Raw genomic sequence first — 25,622 nt, 5'->3', positions numbered from 1 at the left:
AATTTGATTAACATTTTAATATTTTTTTCTTTTCATCCTGTTAATAAGATACAATCATTGAACACACACTTTTGATGGATATGCGTCTCTGCACATGGAATAACATTATGCCTGTGGTTAATGGATTGAGATCCAAATAAGATAGCAGGCATGTCGTGACAAAACCATTTGTCTGGGCTAGTTTACAACAATGGACCCCTCATGACCTCTTGCCAACCTTAGGCACACTGTATTTCAGGTTTAATGGCTGGGGGAGTTGTCTCCTCCTTTTTCACGGGGAAAACGTCGCCGCACTGAGACAGTAGCTGTGCACTCAGTTTACACAGCTCTTGGTCTGGTACTGGAGGGTTGAAGGATTGGTCCAAGTTCTGAATGAAATAATTGAAAAATATGGCGTCATTATATTAATATGACAAACGTAAAAAACTGACAATCATTTTAAACAAATATACTGTAAAATATTTTTGGTAAAAAGTATATATATTGTTTTTTTTAGATTGAATATCGCTTACTGTGTCAACTCTACAGAGTTTATTTTAGATTGAATATCACTTACTGTGTCAACTCTACAGAGTTTATTTTAGATTGAATATCACTTACTGTATCAACTCTACAGAGTTTCCGTCGGATCTCGACATCTTTCCTGGCACACAGCGCCCTTCGGAAGTTGCCGATTTTGGCTAGGATGTCCTTTTTGGAGGAAAATGCCGTTGATCTCTCTGTCTGAACTTTCTTAAGAGAATCTTGAAGTTCATACACAACTGGTTTTGATGGTGTCCCTGAATCTGCATATTTTTTTCAAATTTTACTAATAAGTGAAATATGAAGCTCTGCTTCATCAGGTGCAATCCAACATTTGGTTAACTCATCAACAAAAGAACCCCAAAATGACTACACTGCTTACCTTTTTCTCTTTGAGCCTCAAGCTCCTGTTGACAAGAACTTTTGATTTTTTGGAACAGCTTCTCCCCAGCAAACTCCTTAGAAACCCCAAGTGAGGCAAAGATAGCAGGTGCCCTGAAGCGCTGAAGAGCTGAACCAGTACTGGCCGGTTTAGGTTGTGAAGACTGAACCAGACTTGTCCAGTCTATATCCACTATGTCCATTATACCTACAATCACACAGAATTATGTATTTCTCTTCGTGCTTGTACTTTAAAATGACGACGAAAAATGCATGTCAAAATTATTTTTAAAAATCTTTCTTACTGGGTTTCTTTTCCTCTTCCCCAATAACACTGCCCTCTTCACTTGATATCTCCTCCAGAGACAAATTGTCATCAGAATTCTCCTCCTCATCTGTAACAGATCAACATATTAAATCTTTCATTTTTTTCTACACATTTTGTTCTCTTATTGCAAATCAGAGTCCTTAAAATATATTACAATCAAAAGTTTTCAAAGAAGACAACTGATTAACGTGATTCCCAATAAATCCTTATCCTTTACCATATCATACATTTTACAGAAAAAAAGTTTTTCCACTTACCTATATCGTTCTTGTCTTCTTCTTTAAGGGATGGAGCCACAGTTTTGCTCTCCGAAGTCTCTCTTTTACTCCTCTCCTTTTCTCTGTCTTCTATAGAGCTAGCTCTAGCTTTGCTGTAAATAGACACAAGCCCTGTAATACAACAGCCAACTTTCAACTTCCCCAATCAGTATATAAGAATGTTTTCCCTTCTTTTCCCTTTCAGTTCTTGTAACCTCTTTTCAATTTCCTAGGTTTGTTTTTTCACCTTCCCACAAAAAGACCTTTAAAACCAGACAGGATTTCCCATTTCCTAAAGTCCTTGACTGAAGGACCAGTTATATCAATCTACTTACCTTGACCTTTCTTTGCTGCTGGGACGACTAGAGGTTCTGTTGTCTGGTGAGCGGTCACGTCTACTGCGGTCAAACGAGGATCGTCTGCTTCGGTTGTCACGGTGACTGCTGCGCCCGGTGCTGCCTATGCTGCTACGACTCTGACTTCTCTGTCGGCGAGTTTGAAGATGTTCTGGTAAAGCAGATGCCACCTGTATCATAAACAAAAATCATTTAATCAAAAGAAAAAAACTTTCTAGGGTAGATACAAATATGTAAAACTTGCATTTTTCCAACAAATTCACTTAGGTTCAACAGTACTCAAGTACTGAAGTACTGAAAGTCGAGCTCTTTTGGTGTGTCTTTATGAATACTGTGTAGTAAAGACTAAAAATCTCTCTCTCTCTTATGCTTTTGATGTCAGCAAGCGTCAGAGAGCGACTAAATTTTGTAAGCGACTATAAACAAAAATATGTCTGTCTAGTAGAAAAAAGTTCAACAGAATTTTGCAAAAAGCGTTATACATTCAATCCACATTTTTTCAACGTGCAGCAAAGTAGTTCATGGAAATTCATGCGCATTGTATGTGTCCAAAATCCATAGTCTTGTTTTTAAAAAATGCTATTAATAAGAAAACTAAAAAAGATAGACAATTCTCTCGAAATTAAAAAAAGAAAAGAAACAAAATGCCAACACTTATGACAAAACATGGCTCTTTAAGTAACTATTTGGTATAGCGGAAGCTTTTACTTTGACGCTGTTTGGTTTTTTGTTTACTTTTGAAGTTTGCTATTTATAGTAACATTGGCGATTTGCCTGCCTATTGCCAGGACTCTGCTTTCAGCAGAGCCCTGTAAAAATGGAAATTTTTTATGACATTAAAACCTAAGGAATCAGGATGTTGAAGATGTCTTTAAAAAAAAAATAATTTGTATCATAAAAGTATACTGGTGTCTCATAATATCGCGGTACTTATTTTTTTCCCTAAAAAAAGATATCCCAAGTTATCATTTTCACAGGTCATTAGTGCTGTTTAAAAAAGCTTGTATTAGACTAGCTTTTCTGAGGAACATCAATTTCCCAACTTACTTAGTTTATTTTGTGTGCTATTTTTAAATCACAAGTCTTATTCCCCTTCAAAATTAGAGAGTTCCATTGTATCACGGCATTGGAAATTTGGTAACCTGGTTTGGTTATAACGGACAGTTTTTATTTTTTAAAAATAAAATATGATTCTTCATGAAAGCAAAGTCACTTAAACTGGCTATGGAATGAAATATAAATTCTATTAAGCTTTTTATTTTGTTTTTTTCATCAGATACATTGTGGACTTTTGAACTTGCTTTCTCTCCGGAAAAAAATTTATTGTGAGAAAAATTTTATTTGCCGATATATTTGACAACCTTCTTTGCACTCATCCTGAAGTTGGTGCATGAATTCCTTGTGGAAAATCACGGAAAAAAACTTTAATCCTACTTTTTGGAACATACCGCGATACAACGGAACCCGCGATATAATGAGAAGAGAGTATACATGATTTCAAATTTCTTTACGCACAAACGAAAACAAAAAGTAATAAGACTTAACTTATTAAAGATAACTTTTTGGAACATACCGCGATACAACGGAACCCGCGATATAATGAGAAGAGAGTATACATGATTTCAAATTTCTTTACGCACAAACGAAAACAAAAAGTAATAAGACTTAACTTATTAAAGATAACTTGCAAAAATGCACACATATTTAAAGCCCCTCCCCCCTCAACCATCCATCACTTTCACCCACCTGCTCTTTCTCTGTGTTGTCTGCTGTTTTGGGGATTTCCTCTGAATCCTCTGACCAATCACTGTGCTTGTTATCTGGCTGGCTGCCCTGAGATCGTCTGCTGACTGGAACAAGAGAAATGAGGGCAGAGGGTAAATAATGGCGGTCATACAATGAAGGAGAGTAAATGAAGCATTCCATAGCTATGGTAACACTATGGTATGTATACCTGATTTGCGGTCCTCTTCTTTAGGTTTGTCACTACTTTTTCTGTCATCTACAAGGGCATGTGTAATATGTAAGGTAAAACACACATCGATATGTATATTGTTTAAATAAAATGACCCTCTTTCAAAATAATAAATAAAATGGTTCAAATATTGTTGAATCAATAGATTTTGAGGTAGCTTAATTTTTCTTGAAATCGTTGGTACCTCTCATGCATGCATTGACATCTTCTGTGAATTAATAAATTAACATTAAAAAGTTATATTTCCTTTTGTTGGTATAAAAAAACACACAAAATTATGTCCCCACCAACCTATAAAATATCAGCAATCGCCGAAAAACTGGCCCCAATGAATTTTAAAGATTCCACAGTAATGAATTGAGTTACTGAATTAACAATCTTGTTCTTGATACCTAAGAGTAATTTTGTCGAGATATTTACCTTCCTTATCCGTTCTCCTTTTCTTTCTTCTGTCTTGATCTCGCTGATCCCCTCTGACCTCAGGTGACCTTGACCTCTTAGAGATCCTTGACCTTCTATCTTCGTCAACTGAGAAGGGCTGTTTACAAAGCGATCAAAAAATATTGTGAGCAACAAAAGGCATGTTGATTGAATATTTTATGTCTTTTTAAAAATAAATTTATATCAATATCAAATAACAATTGATATAAATGTATAAAAATTAAGAATTGGGTTTTTTATTTCAATCATCATTTCAACAAGTTCAATGGCATTGTTTATGTAAAATGTGAGCTAGATAAGGCTAAGGGGGAAGAACATACGGTCTGGACAAGTTTGATTTTTTTTAAGAGGTCTTATCTACACAACATGAGGCTAAAGGCAGTCTGTGGATGATGCATGAATCAGGTTTGGCAAAGAAGTTGGGTCGGGAAATGTATGGTCGGGAGAAGGATTTTACCCAAGTCTCTTACGACCTTAACCTTAGAGCGCTTTTAATTAACGTTGCCTGCCGGCGACGTTATAAGGAAACGGTGACGTTAATGGAACGGTTGGCAACGTCACAATGGTCCAACGAGGACAATTGCAGCTCAAAACTTGGCTATTTGAAGTTTTCATGTTTATCGATGTAGAAGATGAAACAGAAATCCAGTTTTGTAAAATATGGTAACCTTGGCGCCCTATTGTGTTCTAATCGGCAATGATAAAATGTGTTGCCAGCGACGTGCATTCCAGCTTTGGGCGACGAAGACAACCCGGCAAATCCTGTGATGCCGGTTAAATGGAAGGCACCCTTAGACCAACAAACTTGGTTGAAGGTAATTGCACTCCTTGCACCAAAGGCACTTTGTTGCTTACGATAAGCTCGAATTGGCAATGGGAAGAGGACATATTTTCTGATCAATTGATGTAAGAACATATTTACTAGAAAACTGCCAATGATTGATGCTCTAGTGAGTTAGATGTGTGTCTTGGTTCTTACACTAGAGGCGTGTCTCTCCCGCCCCTTCCTGTCGGACTTCTCACTGCCTCGGTCCCAGTCCCGTGACCTTGATTTCTCCTCCTCCTCTCCCCCCTTGGTTGACAACTTCTCTACAGGAGCCACAGCACTGGACTTACTTCTACAACAAAAGCCAAAGGTTGGAAATGCTGAACTAAATTATCTTATAAAAAGGAAGCATAAAGGGAAAAAGATGAGTATAGCGTTAAATTAAAGCTGTCTTCTACCTGTGAGAAAGAGCTGGTGACACCTCTCTCTTGCTTCGCTGGGATTCTGCTGGTGACAATTCCCTGCTCCTTTTAGTTGAAGGGGTTGGGGATATTTCCCTAGCCTTCTTCGTTGATGGGGTGGGGGATAAATCCCTGGCCTTTTTTGTGGAGGGGGTAGGGGATATGTCCCTGACCCTCTTTGTAGAGGGGGTGGGGGATAGGTCAGCTTCCCTTCTGGGTGCAGGTGACACTGATCGGTCTTTATCATCATGCCCTCGTTTTCTGTAAGAGAACAATGCTCAAGTTATATAGGACTTAGTATCTTTGTTAATGATATTCAGACTGACACTGCATTAAGGGAAATGTCCGCCCTTGTTTTGTTTTTCGCTTCTTTCATTCTTGTTGTTAGCAGGTGAATTTAAGACTGGGCAAATGTCAATGTCTCTCCTGTATACAGTGTGTTGGTACCATAGATATTTATGTACTGAACAGATATATATTTAACAAAAGATTCAGAAAAATTTACGAAGCAGTTTCAGAGCCATTATCGAATTTTCTTTCAAGGCTATTTTAAGCTTTGTCCAATGGTTCAAGTGAAATCTAAGAGAGTGTTCAAGTCCTGTTGATCTACCTGCTCTCCTTTCTCGACTCCACTTTCTCTTTCTTGTCTTTATGTTCCTCTACTTTTTCCTCTTCTTTGGATTTTTCCTTGTGAGACTTTTTTACTTTCTTGTCCTTTTTCTTTGTCTGTTTGAAGAAAATATGACTTTCCTGATCATGCAGAATATGCTTGTGTTTTACAATTGTGTTTTTACAATTGAGAAATGCTTTTCAAAGAGACTAGGCATCACTGACATGGACTGAGATTGTTTTGTGGACCCTTGTTTATTTAAGGACATAATGATGAGAAGCCTGTAGGAGGACTTTACTTCACTTTAACTATTGACTTTAAGATCATCTCACATCCTATATCAAATAAGCAATCCATGGAAATAGTGTACGTGCGATAGGATTGTTGAAAAGAAAAATATTGTCTGGACAAAGATTCAATTGGATAATCTGCTATGACCTTTACATTTGACATAGAAACTTGGTTTAAAATAACATTTTCGATTTTCGATAAACAATATCAGACTTACCGGTGTAGGGTCGCCTTTATCTCGAGATGTCCTATCTCGGCCTTGACTGGACCTCTCCTCTCTCTCGGTATCTCTCTTCCCCCTGTCCTCCACTTCTCCTTTGACCTTCTCTGTCTCTCTATCCCCAGCCAACCTTTCCGGTGACTCCTCCCACTTCTTGTCATGTGACTTCTCTCTCATCCGATTGGGTGAGGCCTCCATGGGTTTCTCTACAGAGCCAGCCTTCTGTTTATCACTTGTCCCTCTCCCTCTTTCATCCCTCCTTTTTTCTTCTCTCTTCCTATCCACTGATCGCTCCCCTTTTTTATCCCCTGCCTCCTCCTTCCTTCTGTCTCCCTCCTCACGGTGCTTCTCTTTAGATGCTCCCCTTGATGGGCCCCCTAGCTGTCTGTCAGGTGACCCCTCCCTTCTGCGATCCCTTATGTCCCCTTTTCTGTCCTGAGACAAATCCTGCCTTCTGTCTATGGATGCCCCACTCCTACGATCTCTGTCATAGTCTGACCTTCCAAGAGAATCGCCCTTGTCCCTATCCCCTCTCTCTGACCTATCATCGCCATAGCGATCTCTCTTTGACCTACTGTCATCTCTTCTATCATCATTTTTTCTTTCATAGCGACTGTAAAATAAAATAAAAATATATATTTCATCAACAAAAAATATTTCCATATTAACTCCCATTATATACAAACCACTAATCTACCATCAATTTTATCTAATGAATTCTTCGTGTTTACAAATCTTCCTCGTAATTATGCCATGTATGTGACCATATTTTTTCACAATCAAAAAATGTCTATAGACACACACCTGTCCCTGAACCTGTCATCAGGCCGGTCCAGGAAGCGGTCGTCCCTGGGGGGAGGGGGATAGTCCCTCCTCTCATCATGTCTGCTGTCCCACTCCCTGCGGTCAGGGTAGAACTCCTCCCTCAGGTCCTGGCGGTCCCAGTCCGCCCTCTCCCCCCGAAGGTCTCGTGGTGAGTCATATCTGGCACCTGTTAATGGTAAAAGTGATATGCATCGCAATGAATACATGTCATATAAAGTGACGACAGGGCTCTCTTTTGATATCTCTCTTTCCATCTTCACCTAGGAAAAAAATCTAATGAAAAAGACTATTGTTTTCAATTGTTTATGAGGTAACAGTGTAAATAAAAGAAAAATATACTAAACAAACCTATGATAATCAAGAATTTCACTTCCGAATGCCTAAATTGATGTAGATATAAAAATAACTTCTTCTTACACTTGTTAAAACAGATATGTTTAATAATTCATTTTCAGCTAAAAGGAAAAATTTTAAACCATGATACCTTTATTCTTGTTTTCCAATGCTTTGAGAAATATTCATTCCACATGCAACAAATAAATGTGTACTTTAAAACATAAAGTAGATCATGTCCTGACCTTAGCACATGTACACCCAGTGCATCTGCAATTATTACCATTTACAGTATTTGACCAAGTTTTCGAGATTCAATTGACCTTGGCTTTAAAAGTCAAATGACCTTGACCTTAATTGTCAAATGACCTCAAAGTCAACTTCCTTAAACTTTTTATACTGAATTAAAAGTCTTTAATTGTAAAATTTTATCAGTTGTACAATTGCACATATAAAAAATGTATATATAATATATAGCCCAACAAGAAATACAAAGTAGTATTCCTTTAGAGAATTGTGTTGTTGATGCAAAAAATACAAGACTTCAATATGCATTTATTCATGAAAAAATGAAAAATGAAGCAAAATAAGTGCCAAAAATTAGAAAAGTGAGAATCATTTAAATGAGTTCATAAATTAGACATAAAATCTATCTAGTAAATAAGAGATTATATTCTGGTATAACAAAAGTGTGGGTCAATACCAATCAGAGAAAATTCTGTTTTAAGGATTTTTCAACCCAGACTGAAAGACAAGAAGTGAACATGGAGGGAACACTAGATGGATGTGTATTTCATGATTAGTTTAACACTGTTGACCTTTTGACGTGACACAGTTTTGGGGGCACAAACCTGGGATTGGGGGTCCGTAATCTGTGTACCGGTCGGGGGGTCGGTAACCTCGGTCTGGGCCTACAAACATACAATGTTAGTATCAAACAAGTGGTTACGCATCAATGCTCACATTGTCTCTATCACTGGCCACGGCCTTGACATGCAGGGGTTTCCAAGGCAACAAACCATGCCCCTGAAATCAATCTGAGTGTATCTCTAAGGTATAATTTGTGTCTGACTACAAGTGTTTGAAAAAAAGAAATAACTACATGTAGAAAAATACAGTGCCTGCAACGTTATTTTTTACATTCCTATCCTAACGTATCATGTGTGTATACTGTTCTATTGTGCTTTAATCCTATCATATGTTAATTCTATCAGGTTTAATATTCAATTTTAACAGGGTTTTTTCATTTACCCTATAGTGTTTATCGTTTTGTGCCTCTTAATAAGCAAGTAGATATATTTCAGAGGTATATTAAGTTGTTCAGTGAGCCGTATATGATAATTTATCAAACAAGAAATGTAATATCCTATCCAGTGTTCTATCATGATACTAATTTCTTAATTCTTCAGACCAAGATTAAACAAAATTACATTTGATTCATATCTGTAAGCAATGGAAATGAAAAATTAATGTAAACTATCAAAGTATCAAAGTAACATATTTACCTGTATATCTAATATGTTAAACTGTACGGGGAGTGTATACCTGCGTAAACATTGACTTGTATGTAATATAATGTTTTTCATGCATCATATTTACACAAAAACAAAAGAATTTATGATATATTCAATATTTATTTAGAAAAAGAGTTGTTTTTCAATTGAACTGGCCCTTTTTCGTGTGATTTGATTTGGGTTAAAACGTTCTCGGCGATCGGCTAGGGTGTGCGGTAATGAAAACAATGTTAACAAATCTTATGCACAGTGTATCTCTGTGTAAACTGTTATTTCAATTGTAAGTAATATAATTCATTAGTAATGCTTCATTTTTATACAGAAAGAAGTGTATTTTATTATAGATTTTTACATTTTCATAGAATTTTAAATGAACACGCTTTTTTTTCCCGTGTGATTTGATCTTGGGCTTAAAAGTTTGCAGCAATCAGCTATAGGGTGTGCCCCAAAGAAAACAATGTTAACAATACAGATAATTTTATGATCATTTATTAAAAAGCAGTAATTTTTGTTAATAAACTTTCTATAAATGATGCTGCAATGATTAAATCGGCATTTGTTAATAAAAAGATCTTGATTCGTACCTGTTATTTCTCAAATATCTGCCATTATAAGGTTTATTGTAAAGATCGTTAAATGTGTTTATACATTTATCATGAACATCATTTATCTTTTCCTATGATAATCGTGCATCAATCCCATCGTATCATGCGTGTATACTGCTCTATTATGCATTAATCGTATCCTATCACGCGTGAATCATTTTCTATTATTTATCTTGTAAAAAAATAACGCTGCGGGTATTGTAAGTGCATTTTGCATAGGTGTGTAGTTTATGTTTCCTTGGTTGATATTGATTGAAAGTAATGAAAAGCGTGTGGTCAAAAAATTGTGTTTTCAAAAAAATAAATAAGCAGAAGCAAACCAAATTATCATAGCCATAAAGCAATGATGAAAAATGCACATAATATCTGATCTTCCTGGATTATTATTTTTGTTTAATATCATTATTAATTCAGGTGAATGTATTTGTAAAACAAACATAAACAATGTAATTTAAATGCCTTAGGCCTTTCCAAACTAAACAATAAACAAAATTCAACATCTGTTTCATTTATTAATATATACAATGCAAAACTTATAATATGAGAAACTGCATGCTTCTGATTTAAAGAAAAATACAGTCACATGCTTTCTTAAACTTTAAAAAACTAGAGACGGGAATACCAGACTGATTAATATCAAGATGAGACCTACACAAAAGTCATTGACATTTCAATCTAATTATTATCATTTTTCGATTTGAGTTGATCCTTGAGGATCTAGAAGTTCTCATTTATGTCCTATTCAATTTCAGATATTGTAGCATTCTGGACTGCAAAACTACTAGTTTATAAACAAAATATTTTTGGAACTCAGTAATTCTGAAATATGTAAACTATAAATGGCAGAAATGATCAAAGCCATTCTACTCAAGATTTTCACTACAGAAAATAGTTGGATGTCTTACCCATCAGAGGCTGTGGTTGCGGGGCACCACGTGTTCTAGATGCTGGAGGCCAGGCACCACCACGGCGGCTCTGTTCCCAGGCATAATCAGCGGGGGGAGGTGCACGTCCCTCATAGGGGTCACGACCTGTAAAAAAACCCCAATGATTTGTCATTTGTTAATACATGTGTTAAGACCTGAAAATATTTCAATTATAAATCAATGTTTAGAAAACTGTATATCTGGTAATTTTCAAGACAATTTTTTTTTGCCATCACTTTTACATCGCAAAATATTCAAATGCAGACATTATATTTGGTATGGTTACCTATAAAAATCTTTTAAAATCACAAAAAAGTTTTATGTTTTTCCTGGTTTTTTTTTGCAAATTTTGTAACTTGTGGAATAAAAACAGATATTCAGTACACTCTATGTATTCAGGTGTCTGCCTTTAACATGTTGCAGGCTTATCTGAAACCACAGATGTTCAAAACAGTTCATTTATATTAAAAGAAAAATATACGTTATGAAAGGAGCTCTCCCATTCTTGATAAATATTAATATAAATAAATACAGACTGGCCAGCACCTAAGTTTCCTACCTTCATATCTTGGATCCCTGGCCTCATATCTCTGTTCCCTCCCCCCATATCTATCCCTGTCCCTGGCATATCGATCTCTGTCATAGCCATCAGCTGGTGGAGGTCCCCTCTTATACTCCGAGGGACCTCTCTTGTCCCTGTCGAATACCTCTGGTGGGCCTCGCTTGTCTCTGTCGAATCTGTCTGGGGGAGGTCCCCTCCTGTCTCTGTCGTAGGGTTCTGGCTGGGGGAGACCTCCTCTCTGACCGTACCTGTCCCTAGGCTGATCTCTGAGGTCCTCTACGTGGGGGGTAGGGGTGGGGGCATAGCGGTCATCATACCCCTCCCTACCTTTGTCCAAGTATCTTCCTCGACTGAAATGTTCATAATCAGATTTAAAACACATTTTTCATTGTGTTGGAATGTGTAACAATAAAGTTGAATCTTTTTAATCTACCAGGACATCTATTATTTTTATTTAGGCTTTCTTCACACTGCAATGAGAATGCTGTATAACACAGTTCTATTGACGCATAAGTTGGTTTGGGTCAAAATTTGTTACATCCATTGACCAATAATAAAAAGGACTCGGCTGTAAGCATGAATTTGTTACTGTTTTTCACTGTATCAAAACCTGGTCACCTAATCACTGTAACAACACAGATGAGGACTGAACTCTGACCTTGCTTCATACTCTGCACTGGGGACAGGTTCGTGACCCCTCTCGTACCTGCGGTCGCCTGGGGACGGGTACCTGCCAGCCCGGATGGGGTCTTCCTTGTCCCTGCCCCTACCTTCCTCCTCCAGCCTCCTGTCTTTGGAGTACCTGGGCCCCTCATCTCTCCGGTCCCTGGGGGAGGGGTCACGACGACTTCTTTGGTACTGGGACCCCGACCTACATACAGTTCATGCATCTCTCACTTATATAAAGCTCTTAAATTATATTAAAATACCTTGACCTTCATTACACTCATGCCATATTCAATATGATAAATTGTTCTTCAAAGAAATAAACCAAGGTCTCAGTACAATGGCAAGAATTTGATAAATCATTATATATATAATATAAATAGTGATATTCCAACTTTTATTTCACGTAACGTTTGATTCCATGTCGAGATAAACAAAAACACTATGCCATTTTGATGCCCCTTACTTTATACTACATATAATTAATACACATACAACCATTACACTGTATAAACCCGTTACCTGAGGGACTCAGAGGGAGAGAACTCCTTTTTGATGTACGGCTCCTGAGCTTTCAGTCCGAGGTCTGCTGACGGACTCCTCCTTCGCTCCCTCCCCAGGGGACTAGATCCCCGCCGGTCCTGAGACTTGTACCCCTTTGTTGACCGACTGTCCACGTACTCCTTCGGGGACCCTCTCTGTTGTTCATAGTCGTCTCTCCTTGAGCTTCTCTGTTCCCGACTATCCGGTGGTGGATCGTACTTCTTAGATTGGTAACTTTTGTCACTTTTAGAGTACATCTCTGTGTCACTGTTGGACAGGTAGTCTTTATCAGAGTCCTTATGCTTCTTCTTCTGTTCTTTTTTACCCTTCTTTTTACCTCCCTTCGAATCCGCGTGATCTGATGACGGAGACCGGTCCTTCTTTACCTCTCGGGGCTCGGGAGTCAATTCCCTATGCTTGCCCTTCTTGTATTTCTCCTTCATGTAGTTTTCCAACTCCAACTGAGCTCGGATGGCTTTCTTTCCCTTCTTGCTCATGGGGGAATTTCCCTGCTGCTGAACCAGATACTTTTCGTATTCATCAGGTGACCTTCGTGACCTCTCATATTCAGCTGAAGGTGACCTTGACCTAGATATAGAGCGTGAGGGTGATCTTGACCATGAGGACATCTTCTTGGCCGCTGCTTTCTTGGCTAGCTCATCCTCATACTCTTCCTCTGAATGGAAACTCAGAATGGGTTTCTCAGAGGATTTGGACTTGATGCCCTTCATTTTGATTTTCTTCAACTTCATCTCTTGGTCTTCTTCTTCAGAGAACTCTGCTTGCTTCTTCTCTAGTGATTTCTTCTTCTTGTGTTTTTTCTTCGGGGAGTCTCTATCTTCACTTCTGTGGAAATAATTTTATATAAACAAACATACTGCAGTTTTAACAAAATAAGAATTACATCTGAAGCAACAGATAATTTTGTAGTACATTTTTTGTTCTTTCTTTACTGTTGCAATTTATAATTGAACTAACATCTAATTTTACCATGTTAGACAACCAAAGAAGCTAAAAAATAGAGATATTGCTTTGACTGTGCCTCTTTTATGAGATTTACTGTGTGTCTCAATGTTAAGAAATGTCTGACAACTGTTTCCATTGATACCTTTTCCTGGAGACTGGACTGGGGGTCCGGATCTCCCTGGCCTTGGGAGACTTCATCTTATGCTTCTTCTCTTTCTTCTTCTTACTGAAATATCCACAAATATGTCAGTATCTACTTAATTACATGCACTAACAATACTATCTCTGAATGAGCATTTCTACCATCAACAGTAATTCTACAGGTGTAATTCAATTCAGATGCTAAAGAATGTCCAAATACCATACAACTGATGGAGATCAAGCTTTTTGTCTTTTGATAAAAAAGATATCCTTTCTACCAGACATAAATAATCAAAATTAGGCGAAAGAACCAATTTTGTAGCTGGATTATCTTCTGCATTCAGCTATCTTGTACAAGAAAGGCAACAAGCACATAATTATAAGATAATAAAGAGGTAACAGATTGATAATATTATGGTTCATACTCAGTATATGACACTACCAGGCTTGGGGCGAATTACATTGTAAAGTAATGCATTACATTACCATTACTTCATGAATTTGGGCATTAAATTACCATTACCATTACTTGATTTTCTTGAAGTAATGCATTACATTACCATTACAGGAGTAAAGTAATGCATTACCATTACCATTACTTTTTTTTTTAAAGTAAAGCTAATAAAGAGTTTTTGCAAATGTTTCAGATATACAACACTCTTTAACATATCTACAGCTTCATGCTCAGTATCAGGTTCAAATTCAATGAATAAAGAAGAGTCATTCTTTATTTGCTCAATATATAATCATATTGTGGCAATATGAACAAACATATTACATAAGTAAAATGATATTTATAGACATTTGGCATGATACAATATCAGATATGAAATAGAGACACAGGATAACATGCGTAACAAAAAACAATTTATGAAATAATGTTGTGGTTTTTAAAAGCTAAATATAGATATATCCCCAGATTACACAAATCTTTATAATTTTGGACACTTAATTTTATTAATTTATAAACAGATGATTTTCCCAGTTATATTTCTTAATATATTTTAACCATATTTCTTTTTACTAATTTATAAACAGATGATTTTCCCAGTTATATTTCTTAATATATTTTAATGGTATTTCTTTTTACGGAGGACACTTTAAGACAAAAGATTGCTGTTGCACTTTATGATCTAAGTTTCAAAGGGTTCATCTTTTAAATGCATCCATCTTCCGGGCTCTACTAAATAAATGTTTTGCAGGAGCAGTCAAAGCTTGGACTGGAAAATACTGTTTGACGATCTTTATCTTAGGATATATTAAGTGCAATAATAGATAAAATACATAAATCTTGTATTTTCTATCAGTCCAAACTAATGTACAGTGTAATTAATATACAAGAGAGAGAGAGAGAGAGAGAGAGAGAGAGAGAGAGAGAGAGAGTATTAGGGGCCTATATACCGTATAACGGGTAATTTTTACTGCTGTAATTTTTTACGAATTTGTCATAAAATAGGGTGATTTGAATTTTTACGCGTTATTTTTTTACGAATTGGCCGTGTCCGTAAAAATTAAAATCATCGGTGGTAAAAGGGGGTGGGGGATTTTGCTGTGACTTTGTTACAGTTAACACACATACAAATCAGAAAATCGTTTTTCTGTTAACGATTCCTTATACATGTATTTATGATTGTGTTTATACTAGGGATGTCAAATCGGTCAATTTTTAGTACTCGGTTACTCAGATGTTTTTCTGATCGAGTACCTGGGTCAAAGCTTGGACTGGAAAATACTGTTTGACGATCTTTATCTTAGGATATATTAAGTGCAATAATAGATAAAATACATAAATCTTGTATTTTCTATCAGTCCAAACTAATGTACAGTGTAATTAATATACAAGAGAGAGAGAGAGAGAGAGAGAGAGAGAGAGAGAGAGAGAGAGAGAGAGAGAGAGAGAGAGAGAAAACAAGTAAGATTTTTTTCAAATGGGTTATAATATAGGAAGTGATATTGATTTTCATCATGGATGGACAGTGCATTCATTTTGCTTTTAAAGGTGCATGTCTGTCTCCTATTCTATTGTGACATAGCAAAGGGAAGGGGATTGGGGTGTTTAGCACTTCTTATAACAATAGATTGTTTTGATACTTAGATTATCCTGGGGGCAAAGTGTGTTGTTGACACATTTCTTATTGAAGTGCAAACTAATTGGAGTAAATTGTTTAAATGATTAAAAACTCTTAATAACAACACTCTTTAAAATGTTATGAAATTGTGCTGTTATCTTTAGTAATATAAACAATTCAAAAATGAATTTTAAAAAACCTTTTTTAATAAAACATGTACAATTAAAACATTTCTTTCTTTATTAGAATTATTTCTTTCTTCTTTGAAAATAAATTTAATCAAATTCAATTTCAACTATTCATTTATTCATCACATTTTTAAAAGTGAACATGCATAAATATGCATAGTAATGCAAAGTAATGCCATGTAATGCCAGCATTACACTAGATTTTGGAAAGTAATGCATTACATTAGCATTACTTGTAATGCTAATTTTGAGGCATTACACATTACTAGCATTACTTTGAAAACATGTAATGCATTGCAATGCATTACCATTACATTTAGCATTACCCCAAGCCTGGACACTACACATATTATCGTATAACAAACATCAGACATGGCAGTGAGAGATGTGTACCAGTCAGTTGATATCAGACATGGCAGTGACAGGTGTGTACCAGTAAGTTGATATCAGACATGGCAGTGACAGATGTGTACCAGTCAGTTGATATCAGACATGGCAGTGACAGATGTGTACCAGTAAGTTGATATCAGACATGGCAGTGAGAGATAGGTACCAGTAAGTTGATATCAGACAGACCTACCTTGGAGACCTGGATTTTTTGTACTTCCTCTCTGGACTTTCCATTTCGTCGTCACTGCTACTCAGCTAAATGTATGTAAAATATTTACACATAATGAAGATTGTTAGACTGAATATTTGTGAATCCTTAAACATGATAAAAATTTCTGTTTTATATCAAAAAGATACTGTATTGATACCATTAATTTCTAAATTCTTCTTCGAAAAAAAAATGAAATGTGAGGACAACTGTTACATTTGCTTTGATTAGCAAAAATATCAATAATTTTTACTTTCATTTTCAAAAATATTTCTTTCTTGCAATACAGCAATGATACCAGCTATTACCTACATTTTTGAAACAAAGAGGGGAGAGGGGGTGCCTACTAAAGTAACCCATGGCGTGCAGTGTTTATTATCTCTCAATTACAATGCATGAACTGTTAACAGTCATTAAAAAATAAGACTTTATAAACCACTCTTTAATATGGCATTAAAATAATATAAAAGATTTAAGAGTATGTGCATTTCACCATTCTCTTGCTATACAATATTAAAAAGGAGTTGGTGGTTGGCTGGGGGTGGGGGTATAGTCCATAAAGACAATGGGTCAGACATCAGCACACCTGCAGGCATTGGGGGACTGACCTTTTTCTGGATGGTGATGTTTTCCCTGGCCTCCTCCTCCTGTGACAGTTGACTTAACTCTTTCTGAATCAGCTGGCGCTGCCGCTCTAGCTCAAGTTCCTTCTTAAAATCCAAATCTACAACCACAATTCTCATTAACACAATGTGTATGTGCAAGTGGTTTTCTGGAAATGACTGAACAAAGTTGTAACGTATAGAAGTGGTTTTCCCCCAGGGCTATTTTTAGATTTGTACACAAAGTAGTGCAAATTGAAAGTACATACATGTACAGGATGGCACCTACAAAGTGCTTCAACTTTTTTATTACTTAAAACTCTTGGAACTTTAACTACAGTTACTGTAATTAGTAAGATTCTTTAATTAACCTTACTTGTTTACTTTCACTTCTTCATTTATTTTTACTTTATATTATACTTTTTACTTTAAATCATATAATTTTTATACTCTCACCCCATACTATACTCTTTTCATGAATAGGGTGATGTCATATTTGTTATCAAGAGGAATTAGAGAAATCAATATACTTCATGTAGGGTCAATGTTTGCTTCTAAAGTGGTGAAGCACATATCTCCCTCTGAAAAAATTATTATTTTAAAATAAATCACAAAATTAGCTAGGATAAAAAAAAAAATTAAAAAAATATGTTCAGTTGGTAATTGGGAGCACTAAGATAAAATCTCCTATCAAAAATACCAGTACACTTATTTAACATTCCCCTTTTGTAAATTGTTTGTCCAACTCGTATAAAACTTGCTGCTGAATAGTCCCCCCCCCCCCCCCACTCCTCCTTTTTAGGTAGACAGTACCTGGGCGGTCAGAAGGGGGTCGTTCCTGCTCCCAGCTGTCTTCCGAGCTGTCGCTATCACTGTCCGGGGCCGCCGCCTTCTTGCTGACGATGGATCGGATCTTCTCTTTCTTGACCTTGCTGCGACTTCGTTGGTCCGAGTCCGAGTCACTCGCCTTGATTTCTTTCTTAAAATGTTTGGGTCTCGCTCTCGATTTGTCAGGGTTGTCTTCTCCTCTGAAAGGAAAACATATTAATTTTCATTTATAAATATGAGCATCTTATATTAGACCCTGAGCACAAAAAGATAGCAGTATTGCATAATAAGTTCTATTCATGTTCAAGGCACAAATTACAAATTGATCTCTTTAACATCTTATGAAATGTGACATATTCTGTAACATTACTTTTCGATCAACCCTTCAATACTCATGTTCTAAAATTTTGAGATTAGTCAGTTTTTCTATTTATACGTAATAACAACTACATGTATATGCATGGGGGCATTCCTGATTGGTTGTAATTAGCAATTCATCACTTGTAATATGATAAAATACATTGTGTAAGTTGTTACGTGGCACAAGCAGACTGCAATAACTGTAATATATTACTTTATTTCTCATAGGATGCAGAATTTACCATAATACAAAAAAAAATCCCATAAAACTGTAAATTTAAGACCAATTGTACAAAGATAAACAAAATAACAATGATATGCATGTACAATGTACTAATACTTTAGTCATTTTGCCCCGAAATGCACTACATGTATCTAAAGAACTAATTTTCGCTGATTTCTTATAAGAAAATGAAAAAGCACCATGCTGAAATTTACCTGGCTTTTTTATACGGAGGACCGTGCTGAAATTTACAACTGTTTCCAAAGTTACACTCTCCGCTTATCAACCAACGGCGACACTTAGTGTTGTAGGAACTTTCTCCACGCTGTAAATCAAAATCAATTGCATTTCATTGACCAAATGTAAGTAAAAAATAAACCTGTAGTACTGTAAATGTTCTTTTGAAAAAAGCTTATGCCATATATAAGTGCAGCACTCAACAAATTTTTGAAAATCAACAACATTCTATAAATTAATATAATTATCAACAACTATTTACACAATCTAACTAATACATGTACCGCATGAAAATGAAAAACATATACTGTGGTTTCATTAATATTCAAGGGTATCAATTTTCGTGGATAAAGTGAAAATCACAGTTTCAAGGATACGTATATTCGTGGCCAATGACCCTATCAATACAAAATGTTAATAGAATGTGCACTTCAATGATCATTAAATTTTGTGGAACAACTTAACAACGAAATCCACGAAAATTGGTATTCAACGAATATTGATGAAACCACAGTATGTAGATATGTCATAAAAATTCAAATTAAAAAAGGAGTTCAATAACATGTACATGTTTATCAATATGAGAATTCTCTGACTTCTGTACATGCCACCACATTGGACATTGCATCAGAGCTCAGACCAAATTGAAAGCAATTTTCAATTCATAGGGAATGTGCTCAAACATTTTGTCTCATAAATGTTGATTCATAAAATGAGAAGTATCAGTGTTATTGGAATTCTGGATTAACTATAACATGAATCATATCAAGTTCATACCCAACAATTCATGATGTCCCTATCATTATATGTTCTAGATCTACACGGCACATTCTTTAATCAGTATTAAACATATATATAACAACACAACAAAGAAAATTAACACATGTGAAATATGCTATGAGACTTTTGAATTGAATAGTTTAAACAACTCCAAGTGAAAGGTTTTTATAACTCTTAAGACATTTTCACATATAAACTAAACATTCTGTAAGTATTTCATTGATGAAGAGAACTTTTTGATTTCAAAAAGAGTAGGAGCACCAACTGTAAACAAAACCAGTATTTTAGTTATAAGTTTTCTGTTTGCAAATTCCTAATTATACTGGCCTAAGACCAGTTCTAAAATGTACCATACAGAATAGACCCTTTCATGAGAACTGCAGTACTGCAATCTTTCTCAACAAATTGATAAATTTGTCAAAGATTTAGTTGGTAGATATTTTAATTAAGTTGATTAAACAATCAATGTTACATCAAATTTTACCAAAATATATCATTTTGCATTGCAAAAAAGCAGTACCACACTTACTGTGAAGGAGTCTCCATGTATTATACATGAAAAAGTGGCGTAACAATGCATTGATGAGAAATAGACTCAGGCCAGTGCTGTAGTCTTTCTTTGCCAAACAGTAAGAAGTTCGGGGCCAAATTACTTTAACCTAATTGCCAATGATAATTAAATGGGAAAACACATGTCAATTACGTGAAGTAAAGAAAAATCGAAAATGAAACCATGTGGCCCACATTTTGAGCGAAATTTCCTTGTAAACACACCATCGAAATTTACCAAAATTAAATGACAATCTTTCATTCAACTAAATTATACTGCTTTGCACACTGTGTTTCTATAAATTATTGATACTGATAGTGTAAACCGAGTGAATCTCAAAATATTCATTGATAATTTCTCTTTACATCGTCTAGTTGTTTACGAGCTCCGGGACCAAGCCTTTCAAAAACACTTGGTTTGCGCCTATCTCCCTCATCCGGGACAGACTTAGCAGAATCAACTGTTACTCTTCTCTTAATTTTGCTCATTTCACAACACCACAATACATGAAAAATGGAATGCAAGCAAGTTTCTTATCACATCGACATTTCCACCCGTACATTAGACGCCATGTTGAATTCATCGAGTAAATTTCGAACCTGGAGAAAACGGAGGAAATATTTCCGGCGAAGAGACAATAATGGAGGTGTGTGTTGATTCTGTGATTTCGGCGATAAATGCTGAGAGTGGGGGTAATGACAAACATAATGACAGACTTCCAGATATTTTGTTTCTATAAATGATTGAGTAAAACCAATGCTCTAAAATTTATACATACGATTTCAGGTGCAATACGCGTGGAGCTCAGTGCCAATCTGTCGGAAGGGGGGACAACTCCAACAACAGGTAAAGGAAAGAATGTAGGTTTCATTTTAATATGCACAGCACAAAACCAATTGAACTCTTATATGTATTAAAATATAAATTTTGGATTTTATGCATGGTGAATGATACATTGTAAATACATTTTTATCAAGGAGAAAACCAAAATTATCACAGAAGTGTGTGAAATCATAGAAATGTTTTATGTCCATTTGTCTCAAAATTAGACAAAAATCGCATTGACAAGCTAAACAACAGAATGAGCTTACAAGGCATGGTCATTTTGGAAAGTATTGTGTGATGGTTGGTCCAGTTTGAATTCAGATGTATTGTGTGATGTCCCGTTGGTCCAGTTTGAATATCGATGTCGGATACTGTACCTCTGTTGGTATAAGAGCACATGACTAGAGATGGATTCAGGGTGCCCAGGGTTCATCCTGGTCTGGTCCATCATTATTTCTCCCATACCCTGACATTTGGTGTCATGCCAACCCCTGGAACAGACAGGTTAATTAACTTCTTACAAGGGAAAGTTAAAGAGCCTAGGGTGATCTTTGAGGGCGAGGAGGAGGAGAAATGTGACAGTCAGACCGGTTTAAATGCTGGCGCCAGATAGCTCAGTGAGTAGAGCATCTGACTAGAGATTCAGGAAGCCTGTGTTCAAATCTCGGACTGATCCATCATTATTTTTCCTATCTTGTTAATTACAATTGTAAATCAAGCAATTTAATAACGGTAGTTCCAGAAAAGTTGCATCTTATGTCAATGTGTATTTTGTCAAAATTTTCATTTTATTGTTGTTTTCAAGTTTTAAGTGAAGTATTAAAAATGCTTACAAGTTAAGGCTAAAATTTGAAAGGTTTTTGCATGCAGGGTTTATTTTTTTTCCTGCAAGTAACACAAATCTTTTTTTGTAAACTAACAGATTTGTAGATGACCAGTTCCAATGATAAATTGAATTCTCTCAGTTGAATTTCAGGAATGTTAAAGACTATTAAGAAGTATGTGATGATCCCTGTTTTTGTGATGTTGAGGCCTCGTGGGGGTGATTTCCTGTACTCTAAAGAAGAAATAGAAGTCATGAAAATGGAGGTGGTGGATCTCAAACTGTCAGGAGCGGACGGTTTTGTGTTTGGATTCCTTCAAGAGTATGTTTATTGTAATGCAAAGGAAATTATGCTTGCTGCTGAAAAAGCATGGGTATTTTGTTTTGAATGCTTGATCATGTATCATTTTAATCACTAGCCTATTTTAAATTCAAAGAAAGCAGGAAAGTTGGTAGATTATTATTATGATGAAATTTTTAATAATTAAAGAAATATAGAGCTTGTTAAAAAGTTCACTGAGATATGAACTTGGTTAGTCAAGTGATCAAATCCTTTGAAGTCCAAAGGGCTTCTCAGAAGATTTTATTATGTACCACTTAACCAAGTTCATATCCCATGAACGTTTTAAAATCCATGTTAATTACATATAATTATATGTAATAAACATATATTACGCTTTAGAAAGGCAAATCGTTCTGATCAGAATTATTTACATAATCTTGTTTACATGTCTACAGTAATGCAACAGTCATATGATAAGCATGTGCCATAATCATTGTGATGTCACTAAAAAGTTCACACAGAACAATTCATGCTTTTGCTATTACATGTAATAAAGTTTCATATAAGGATACAGTCTTGTTTACAAATGTAAATATATATTTTTATAAACATGTATTCACAATCTGACTTTCCATACACATGTAACTATATTATGTTGATTGTGTTTATTATTTCACCCAGATGTTTTCGCCATACTATCAAGATGTATCCTGGTCATGGCACCATACCATTTTTTTTTCTCATTTTTTTTTTAAAGAAACCAGTCTATTAAATGTAAAAAGAATTTTTGCTTCAATTATAAGTGAGTAACATAGATATTCAGATGTTTGTTCATGTTTATGTTCGAAAGTTTTGATATTTTATATTTGACTATGTTGTAGGGATGGAAAGATTGATAAACAGTTATGCTCAAAATTTTTGGGTAAATATTCTTCATTTGAAAATCAATATACCTAGAGGAGTCTTTAAAAATTTAAAATCCACTTCATATAAACTTTTTGTTCTTCATTTAATCTTTGAATGTTTGCTGTTAAATGGTGTGTATGCGATAATTTTTCAGAACTTGTTAAGCCACTACCTGCTACTTTTCACAGAGGTAAGCTAAAATGCAAGTATTTCCTTGTGAACAGAAGATATAATTATTAAAAGCAGCCCATGTATTCATATTAGAAAATACACAGGCTAGGTGTGATTATTGGCTTTTAAGATATTGATATTAACAATTGTATTAATATCATTATCTTTCTTTATACATAACTGTGTCTGGGTGAATTTAAAACAGGGTGAAACTGTTTGCAGGTGAAAAAGGGCAAAAATTACAGGGGACAAAAGTAACCCTCTATACAGTACATGTATATACTGATCAAGTTCAGAATTTTTCCAGCTATAGACATGACCAGTGACATCCTCCAGGCACTGGATGATTTGGTGGATCTAGGATTTCAGCGAGTTTTGACCAGTGGAGGATCTTCCACAGCTTTAGAAGGATTACCCATGATTCAACAGATGGTTGAGAGAGTATGTCAAAAAGACACAATTAATTTTGTTGCTTAGAGTTAAATTTCATTGGCTTCAAGTTCTTTGCAAATTTCTATGGTAGGATACAATAAATGTATATCATATCATGTATCATCTAATTGATTCTCAAGGAGTCATATAGATTTTTGATTTATATTATATTCTAGTGCATTTATAACATAGGTTTCTAATTTTAATCGTATCTTCATATTTAAGATAACCCAATTTTAAAAATTCTGCACATTGCATTATCTTAGTATTAGTTCATTAGTTGTGTCTAAATATCAGTGTGATTTAGATTTTGCTTGTACAGGCATGCACAAATGAAAAAGTTTTACAAATTCAATTCATTTATTTCCCTGTATTTTGACTCATTCCCTGTTGAAATCAAAGTCATTTTCCAAAAGGAAACATTAGACCACTTTTATTCATTATTTGTTCTTCAAGATCAAATTTTACCCCCCCCCCCCCCCCCCCAAAAAAAAATGTCAATAGGTCAGAAAAAAATTTAATATACACATTTCTCCCCAAATCAATAGGTTGATAGTTTCACCTACAAATCCTCCTCCGAAAAAGAAAAAAAGAATAGATTTTTTTCCCTTAAAACTTGTTCAAATCTCACTTATAAATGAATTCCTGCTGATTATACTAAGAAATCAAATAACATGCTTTGGTTAAATTCATTAAAAAGATATCCTTTAGTGAAACATTTAGAGTTACTGTAAATTATTATACCATCTTTGAACATCCCTGACCATGTTACAAATATTGAACGTGCAGCCAGCCAACGAGACATTTTTATGCTGCCTACTGTATGAAACCGATACGTTATTTTAAATTAGTTAACTTATTACATTGCAGGCTGGACAGAGGATTTGTGTTATGCCAGGTAAGTCATAATAAATCCACTCATATTTAATTTGGTGGAATAACTAAAAAAAAAATACTTTTTTCTAAGAACTTTACATACCAGAAAGGATTTTAAAGGAAATACAGTAAAACCCATTTAGTACAAACACAGATATAGCAAATTTTCGGAAATAGCGAGGTTTTTTTTAAGTCCTCAGTAAAATTCTTTTCAAATCTTTGTAGAATTTTATGATTATAACAAATTCAGATATAATGAATTAACAGATATAGTGAACTGATTTTGAGTCCTGTAGAAGGTTCAGGTATTGAACTTTGTTAAGATAAAAATCTCAAACCCTTAGTAAACGAAATCCGTAATGAGAAATTCTAAAGATTTGCAATCACTTAGAAAATATAGCCTCTAAAGTTTGAAATATTAAGAACTTGAAGCACTTTCACATGCAAAAACAGCATGTATTAACCTTCAGTGATGATTATAAGAACTTTCATTTTTTGCATCCCTAAGAGACCACAAATTCCTTATTTTTGTTGCCGAGTCTTTAGTTTTATATATACTGTTGGTACAGTACCTATCAGACCAAACCTAACAGAATGTAGACTCCAACTAAACCCTGGGTTTACTTTCGGGGTCTGCTTGGGCCGGGTTTACTCCGGATTTGCTAGAGCAGAACCAGAGTTAACCCAGAGAAAACTCAAAGTCACAGCATTGACCCAGAGTGGACACACAGAGTAAACCCCCACCAGAAGGAGACACTACTGTTTGTATCTAATAAGCAAATATCTATTCCAGGTGGGGGAATAAGTTCTGGGAATCTGGAGAGAATCTTAAATGGGAGTGGCGCGAGAGAGTTCCATGGATCAGCAAGGGCTGCCATTCCATCTAGGATGGAATATAGAAAGGAAGGCATCTCCATGGGGATTTCCCTTTGTCCTCCAGAATTCAGTGTCAAGGTCACAGACAAGGTCAAAGTTCAAAAACTTGTACAGCAGGGTAATTCCATTAAAAGGTGAATTTTTCATGTTCTTGTTTTGTTTGATTACTTACAAGCAGGAGTACATTTAGAGCTGAAATTACTGATTATGAATTACAGTACTGTATACAGGAGTTCTTTTGTTTTGTGTAATTTTCGCTCTTCTTCTCTGGCAAACTGTTTTGCCCCGTCTTGAATTCGCCCAGAC

At 35.4% G+C, this 25,622-nt stretch overlaps 2 protein-coding genes across 7 annotated transcripts; one reads left to right on the top strand and one right to left on the bottom strand.

Annotated features, from left to right (window-relative positions):
• Positions 1-20,625, bottom strand: LOC105330720 (zinc finger CCCH domain-containing protein 13). 3 transcript variants are annotated; one of them, XM_034472947.2, is made up of 25 exons: positions 20,490-20,625; positions 18,773-18,882; positions 17,960-18,174; positions 17,153-17,268; positions 16,527-16,591; positions 13,691-13,774; positions 12,562-13,428; positions 12,032-12,244; positions 11,371-11,723; positions 10,791-10,916; positions 8,618-8,677; positions 7,413-7,599; positions 6,606-7,221; positions 6,098-6,213; positions 5,485-5,748; positions 5,240-5,378; positions 4,240-4,357; positions 3,799-3,846; positions 3,591-3,694; positions 1,824-2,014; positions 1,489-1,601; positions 1,209-1,298; positions 905-1,111; positions 601-785; positions 1-368 (listed from the first exon to the last, which is right to left on the bottom strand). In XM_034472947.2, exons 1-25 carry the CDS (start codon positions 20,610-20,612, stop codon positions 219-221), a joined length of 4,860 nt encoding a protein of 1,619 aa, XP_034328838.2. In that variant the 5' UTR covers positions 20,613-20,625; the 3' UTR covers positions 1-218. The 3 variants fall into 3 exon arrangements, with proteins under 3 accessions (XP_034328838.2, XP_034328839.2, XP_034328841.2); XM_034472948.2 differs by lacking the exon at positions 8,618-8,677; XM_034472950.2 differs by lacking the exon at positions 12,032-12,244.
• A 12-nt stretch (positions 20,626-20,637) lies between these two features.
• LOC105330721 (copper homeostasis protein cutC homolog) lies at positions 20,638-25,460 on the top strand. 4 transcript variants are annotated; one of them, XM_066068394.1, is made up of 8 exons: positions 20,638-20,770; positions 20,911-20,970; positions 21,926-22,094; positions 22,937-22,977; positions 23,116-23,151; positions 23,440-23,573; positions 24,435-24,462; positions 25,234-25,460. In XM_066068394.1, exons 1-8 carry the CDS (start codon positions 20,638-20,640, stop codon positions 25,452-25,454), a joined length of 822 nt encoding a protein of 273 aa, XP_065924466.1. In that variant the 3' UTR covers positions 25,455-25,460. The 4 variants fall into 4 exon arrangements, with proteins under 4 accessions (XP_065924466.1, XP_065924467.1, XP_065924468.1 ...); XM_066068395.1 differs by having other exon boundaries at positions 20,660-20,816; XM_066068396.1 differs by having other exon boundaries at positions 20,752-20,816; positions 20,911-20,984.
• The last annotated feature ends 162 nt before the right edge of the window (positions 25,461-25,622 follow it).

The sequence above is a fragment of the Magallana gigas genome, chromosome 8, assembly GCF_963853765.1.
Source record: "Magallana gigas chromosome 8, xbMagGiga1.1, whole genome shotgun sequence".
In the NCBI taxonomy this organism is placed as follows: Eukaryota; Metazoa; Mollusca; class Bivalvia; order Ostreida; family Ostreidae; genus Magallana; species Magallana gigas.
Note: the sequence above shows the minus strand (reverse complement) of the source record. Positions and strands in the feature narration are given on the sequence as shown.